General features: G+C 36.0%; 1 protein-coding gene across 3 annotated transcripts; it reads right to left on the bottom strand.

Annotated features, from left to right (window-relative positions):
• Nucleotides 1-345: 345 nt before the first annotated feature.
• On the bottom strand, nt 346-6,850 carry LOC114307360 (PPR superfamily protein). 3 transcript variants are annotated; one of them, XM_082880256.1, is made up of 6 exons: nt 6,550-6,850; nt 3,093-6,451; nt 2,814-2,974; nt 1,712-1,874; nt 652-782; nt 346-553 (listed from the first exon to the last, which is right to left on the bottom strand). In XM_082880256.1, the coding sequence occupies exons 1-2, from the start codon at nt 6,710-6,712 to the stop codon at nt 3,195-3,197; spliced, it is 3,420 nt and encodes a 1,139-aa protein (XP_082736382.1). In that variant the 5' UTR covers nt 6,713-6,850; the 3' UTR covers nt 346-553; nt 652-782; nt 1,712-1,874; nt 2,814-2,974; nt 3,093-3,194. The 3 variants fall into 3 exon arrangements, with proteins under 3 accessions (XP_082736382.1, XP_082736383.1, XP_082736384.1); XM_082880257.1 differs by lacking the exon at nt 1,712-1,874; XM_082880258.1 differs by lacking the exons at nt 346-553; nt 652-782; nt 2,814-2,974.
• Between the last annotated feature and the right edge of the window lie 348 nt (nt 6,851-7,198).

The raw sequence follows: 7,198 nt of genomic DNA, 5'->3' as shown, positions 1-7,198 counted from the left end.
AGATTTAAATATCAGATATAAATTTATGAACATAAAGCAAATCTTTGGATATAATCAATTGAGCAGAATGAATATTTGAATAATTTTTTTTTATTCATAACTTAAATCCCAACATTTGGCTGTTGCTCAAAAATTTATTTCCAAATACCATTTTGTGATGTGTGCTAAGAAATTATATAGTGTGGAAATATAATTTTCCATATATTTTGCATCCAACAGTCCTCTTCTAAGTTATTTAAGTGTTAATATCACTTTATTTCTTTATTTATACATTCGTATATATTCATTCCTCAATTATAAAAATTATACAAATGCAACTCTTTTAGAGACAGTCTAGAGAGGATCTGTAAAGATGAAAGTGATGCATTTTTATAATTGAGGTGGCCATACACATTTCCCAATACTGATGTATCTATACATTCATCGCAAAATATTGATATTGTTTTAGATAAATTGAAGGAATCAACAAAATATTAGTACAACATTTCATAGACAACAGAAATTCCCAGTAGAACTCTGAGCGGTTTTTAACCACAGCAAAAGCATCAACAAGCTGCATAGTCACATAAGCTAGTTTAAGTTTTAAAAAGTAACTGAAAGTTTTAAAAACAAAAAATCAAAAAAAAAAAAAAAAAAAAAAGTAACTCTTACCTCGAAATGAGACTCCAAACAAATGCATCTGCATGTTCATGTCGAATGCACACTAAAAACAAATGTCCTGATCATTGCCGATATGGTTCACCGTCACACGCCAAATAAATTTTTTCCTTAGATCTAATTTTCTACAACAAATAATTGTAAGAAACCAATTAGTAGTTAAAAATTATACGAACATTAGAGTAAACATCATTGTGTTGTTCATTGAGATTGGCCCACTAATTAAGGAAAGAAAAAGAGAGAAGGTAAAAATTATAGCAACTATAACATGTATAAAAGAAGAACCAAAACCAAATAAGATGATTATATAGGTTGATAATATATACACCATGAAAAATACAATATAAGTAAACAGAAAGAATACAAACATCCTCATCCTTAATTTCACCAGGGAACATAGTTATCAAATCAAGAATCGTATCTTGAATCTAACTCTTAATTTTGAAAACCATCAATAAAATTGGATTGAAATTCTAAGATTCAACGTAAACTGTAAAAAGAAATATGTTAAACAATTTGTATACATGAAATTTCTATGGTGGAGGTAGGTAGCTTTTAACATTATCCGAAATTCTCATTTTCTTTCAGTTTTTGTTGCAACAGGTCAAGATCCTTTGCACCATACTCAAAACTTGTGTTAAGAATTAATTGAATAGATAAATAATATATGGGCAGAAAAATTATTTAGAATAACCACAAAGGATGGGAAGTGTTTGACTGGGTGTGTTTGTGGATCGCTGGCTTTAACAGCACAGTAGGTTAAGTTATTGAGGAAATCCAAAAATTACCAAATACTTACATTAATATACATCACTCGTCTCTATTATAATCTCAAAACATGTTGAACAAGTCGTTCCTGCATGCCTCAATATATTGTTGTAGTTTGTGCATGTTACCACTTCGGTAAAATAAATAATAATAATAATAAAAGGGTAACATTGTAATTAGAAAATCTTACTAGAACTTGGATTATTTTTAGAGGAAATAATACTTTGGCTGAAAGAATAGGATGAATTAAAGAGAAATAGATAATTTTAGAGTGAAGAAAGAATACTTGGGAAGAGATGCAGCTTTCGTCTTCATCCATTGTACAACATGCCCATTGTGAAGCTCATCTCCACCACATCTCGAATAAAAATTCTCAAGAGTAAGGCAATTTGGTATTATTACCATACTTTTAAAGAGCGAATCCAACTAGTCGCTGAGCTTCGGGCAATCTACAATGAGATTCATGTATTTTACTTCACAAGATGCACAACTAATGCTTATTATAAAGGTACGCATGAAATAAAAATATGAACTACTTTAAAGCAAAGGAGGAGAGTTGTCCACGAGGTTGAGGTGCTAGTACTGCCAACGACAAGATTTATTTGGCATGCATATTGGTCACACTCAGGAACCAACTCAACAAAATAGATTAAAAATATAAAAATGTGACAACTTTTGCCAAATTCACATATCCTTCGACTAGAGGGGTTTGATGGATCTGAATTGATAAGCAAAATTCAAATTTTATCTCATAACACAACTCAAAACTGGAACAAAAAAGTCCTTTCAAAGAGTGTCCATAGAATGTATTTACCAAGTTAGACAAAAGTTACCACCTAGTCAAACAGCATAGTCTCCAATGGATTAGACATGGCATACCAAACTAAGTCAAAGAAACACACTTAACGTGTCTCTTCTCTTCTTCTCTAACTATGGTCTTCAAAGCCTAAGGCTATGTTTGGACAGCAGCAACTGAGAGGCAGAACAAGAATCCTGACTCTGTGTCCCCTCAATCTCATTGTTTGAGTGTGCCCAAGACATGTAATTTCATTATGGGATAACTTTAGAAAGGTGGAATGAGAATGCATACATTGACGAAAGATCTTATTCCCAAACCCCCCAAGAGAAATCTTATCACTTTCCCATATAGGATTGGTGACTGATCCAAACACTTGGAAGACATTAACACATGAGTCAGATTACTAGTAATGGGATACTTGGAATGAAATTCTTGGTGATGGATTTCTGCCATCCAAACATGGCCTAAAGGCCTATGGAACTGAATGGCTCATCTCCAATCCCCCCTTCAATGGTTTAGCAGCAACATCAAGAAGACCATTTACACTCTTGCAGGCAAAAAGAAAATAAGAACGGCATTATAGACTTACGTGGTGCATATCACCACTCATGCTAGTGGGACGGAAAACCCATGTTGACGGCATAAATTAAGTTGTACTTGGTCTCCTAACACTTTCACATTCAGCTTCAATAAAATGCCTATCATATTCATGCAAAAGCTGCACAAACCAGCTCCTCAAGTGCTTCTGACCTAAGACACAAGCAGACATTACATATAATAATTAAAAGGTGAATGCCAGAAGAAATATAAAACACTTTCAAAGATGTACATATTAAAAAATTTAAGATTGTAACTGCATCATACAGACCTAGACTCGAGTAACGCAACTGGTTGAAATAATCAAACACCCATATCAGCCTTTTCTGCCAGTAAGCTTCCAGACTATGAGTCGTATAATTTGGCAAAGCTCTTACCACTTTTTGCAATATTTCTTTCTTTTGTACCTCAAGAAATTTATCTTTTTCATAGCCATCTTCAACCGCTCACACAAATCTTGAGTACTTCCATTTTCAGATATCAATTCCCTCTCCTCTAAGTCCACTAGAAGCATTTTGCCCATCACAAGGTTGCTTTCTGTACAAACAGCATCAATAAGAACAGCATAAGTAGTGGTATTGGGGCAGAGACCCCTTTGCTTCATCTCCTCATATAGTTCAAATGCATGTGCCACATCACCATTAGCACAGAGGCCAGTAATAAGGACATTGTAAGCAACAACATCAAGCTTCACACCATTATGTTCCATTATATCTCGTAATTTTAAAGCCTCTGGAAGGTTAGATTCTTTGCAGAATCTGTGCATTAGAGTTGTGAAAGTAGCAACTGTTGGAATGAGTTGCACGCGAAGCATGCAATCAAGACACAGCATTGCCTCTTCCATCTTCCCTCGCTGCACGAGCCCTCTAACAATGGCACTCTCAGCTACTTCTCGGGAGCCAACACCAAGTGCCTCCATTTCATCTTTTAGCTTGAATGCTCCTTGTATATCCCCCACTTTACACATACCAGTAATCAGAGTGATACACTGTCTATCTGTAGGAATAAATCCCTTTCCCCACATTTCATACAAAAAAGTACAAGATTCTCGAAAACCAAGTTTTCGTTTGAGTCCCTTAAGTATGGCACTATAAGTTTCTTCATTAGGAAATACACCTAACAAATTCATGGCTTTCAACAGATCAGAGGCCCTTCCCATCTCACCCCTCTCACTAAATTTAGTAACTAGCATGTTGAATGTAATTAGATCAGCCACAGTACCTTCCACAATCATCTTTTTTAAAAATTTAAGCCCAATGTCCAGCACACCTGATTCACAAAGTCCAAGCATTATAGAATGGCATGTTAATTTATCAGGCACAAAGCCTCTCCTTATTATGGTCTTGTACAATGCAAAGCATTTCGATATATCCTGTTTTTTTGAATACCCATGTAAGAGGATGTTATATGTAGCCAAATTGGGCCACAGACTCTCATACTTCATCCGAGAAATTAAATTGTACACCGTAGTCACTTGTCCCATTCTAGAGTAACCATCCATAATCACATTAAAAGCAACTGTATCAGGGTACAGACCTTTCTCCACCATGTCTTCATAGAAATGAACCGCAGCCTTTCGCTGGCCGGCCTTGAAAAGTCCATCAATTAAACAGGTGTACGTAACCTGGGTTGGAAAGAAAGTTTGTCTTTCCATTGCCTTTTCAAAAAGCAGAATTGCAGCAACCACATTGCCTTTCCTACACAACCCAGCAAAAAGACTGGTGTATGTGTAACTATCGGGGAAAACATTATTATGGACCATCTCATCTAAAAGGGTTACCGCTGCTTGCAAATTGCCAGATCTACATGTCTCAGCCAGTAATGTGTTGTACAAAATAACATCTACAGCACGACGAATGTATTGAAGTTTATCCAAGAATTGTTTTGCCTCCTCTAAATTTCCTCCTTTGCATAGTCCTTTTAGGAGACCCCCATACGTGTAAAGACTAGGGTGATGACCCAAGTAAATCATTTCATCAAACAAGGCAAATGACTTTAGTGCATCACCTATGCTTCCATAGCCATTTATAACAGAATCAAAACTAATGGAATTTGGAACTAGACCAATCCTGCTCATGTGATGCATGAAATCCTCTGCCTCTTTTACTCTTCCATCTCGACAAATAGAAGCAAGTAACACGTTACAAGTGAAGAGGTCCCCATCATGGCCACTCTGATTCATAACTGCATAAACTTTCATTGCTTCCATAACATTTCCTTGCTTGCAAAAGTTGTAGATTATAGTAGAGTACATGATGCTGTTTGGTTCGAGTCCTGCTTTACACATCTTACATATCATCTCCTTCGCATTATTGATCTTTCCTACTCTGCAGAATCCATTTACAAGTGCTGAGTATGTGATAACATCGGGACTCACACCATCCTTGAACATCTTATCAAGCAATTGCACACCTTCATTGAGCCTCCCTTTTATGCATAACCCATTAATCAACATTGTATATGCAACACGACCAATAACTATACCGTTCTTTCTCATTCTCTCAAGAATCCTTCTTGCTGAATTTAACTTGCCACACTTGCATAGCCCATTCAAAATAGCCCCATAACTAACTTCATTAGGTGTCAATCCTACCACTTCCATGTTATCCACAAGTCTCAGAGCTTCTCCAAAATTACCTCCCTGACAATGCCCATCAATCAAAGCATTATAAGTAACACGATTTGGTGAAAGGTTAAACGTTGACATCTCATCAAAAACCCTGGTAGCAATTCCAAGCTTCCCCTCTTTGACAAACCCACTAATAAGAGTGTTATAGGTGACTTCATTCGGGAAAATCATCTTCTTCCTCATCTTTTTCAATAACAAATAACCTTTAGCACTTCTATTATTTCTACACAAATCATCTATAAACATGTTATATGTACACACATCTGGTTCGAGACCCTTACAACTCAGGTGATCAATTAGCTCAGAAGCCGCTTTGTACCTTCCCTTCTTGCAATACCAATAGAGCAAAGTATTGTAAGTAACTAAAGTCGGAACATAATTAGCTTCTTCCATCTTCCTAAGAAGATAGCCCGCTTTCTTAAGCTTTCCATCAACACATAGAGTATGTAACAGTATATTAAATGTACATGTGTCGGGACAAATTTTCCTCGCAAGCATTTGCTTAAAAAATGACCATTCAGCCCCTACAGGCCGCTCCTTGGCAATTGCCGCCAAGATCATATTACAAGTATAAATTGACGGCCTAAACCCTCGAAAACCCATCAAATTGAATATCCCTATAGCATCTTCAACCATTCCTTCTCGTAAATAAACCCTAATTAATAAGTCAAAAACCGAAGGATTGGAATTGCAAAGAGGGTAAGTGTCCATGAGAGCCCCAAAAACAGAGTTTGACTCAATACCCATCTGAAACAAATGTGTCAAAATAGACTTGGCAGAGTCATACATTCTAGCCCTAATCAGTATATGGGTTGTGATACAATATACATGAGTGATGTGAGCAATCTCCAAACCAGGTTGTGTGATGACCCAGTTGAGAAATTTCAAAGCCAGCCTCCCATGAACTGGTCTGAGAGAACCCAATTTGTATTCCATGTGGTTCAGTGATTCCCAACGGTCTATAGTGAGAATTGTATAGATACTACTCTCCATTTCTGACCCTGTTTCCACAAGCACAAAAATTCAGACAAGAGGAGGGAAAGAGATACACATATATACATATATATATATAGAGAGAGAGAGAGAGAGAGAGGTGTACCAGATGTTTGGGTTCTGCTGAGAGCTCTGCTTCCATGATCATTTCTTAATCTTTCACTGAGATTTTTAGAAACACCAATGTGAGAGAAAGTTCTGAGTTTCCATAATTTGAGGGGAAAAAGAGAGATTTTTTTGGATGATGGAGAACTCAAACACAAAGACATCACAATCGCTGATCTTTCCTCTTCCTTTTCTTCTTCATTTTCATCATCAAACCATGCGTCTCTGGGTAGAGAAGAAAGAGGAGAAGGGTACTTTGGTCCACAAGAATGTTTCTTAGGCCAGTAACATCGACATGGGGGGAGCTTTTATTTGCAGAACCCGTTCCCCTCTTTACACGCACTTAGGCAAAGTTTGGGAAGACTAAATAAGTGTACTTTTTGACTTTTTATGAAATATGGGTTGGATTTGGGTTGGGTTTGAAGTGATGTGTTAGAGAGGTGATGTAACTTAAATAAGATGATGTGACTTAAATAGGATAGTGACTTTTTGACTTTTTGAATTTTTTGGAAGATGCCAAACTTGGCCTTAATAAAAATTATTTTTATTATAATTTTATTTTCAAGTAAATTATTATTATAGATATTAAATAAACATATTTAAAAGTTAAATATCAAAAAAATAAAAAAATTCAGAATTCTATTTCTGAA

Source organism: Camellia sinensis, chromosome 7 (genome assembly GCF_055761805.1).
Source record: "Camellia sinensis isolate YWXY chromosome 7, ASM5576180v1, whole genome shotgun sequence".
Taxonomy (NCBI): Eukaryota; Viridiplantae; Streptophyta; class Magnoliopsida; order Ericales; family Theaceae; genus Camellia; species Camellia sinensis.
This window is presented reverse-complemented; position numbering and strand designations above follow the sequence as displayed.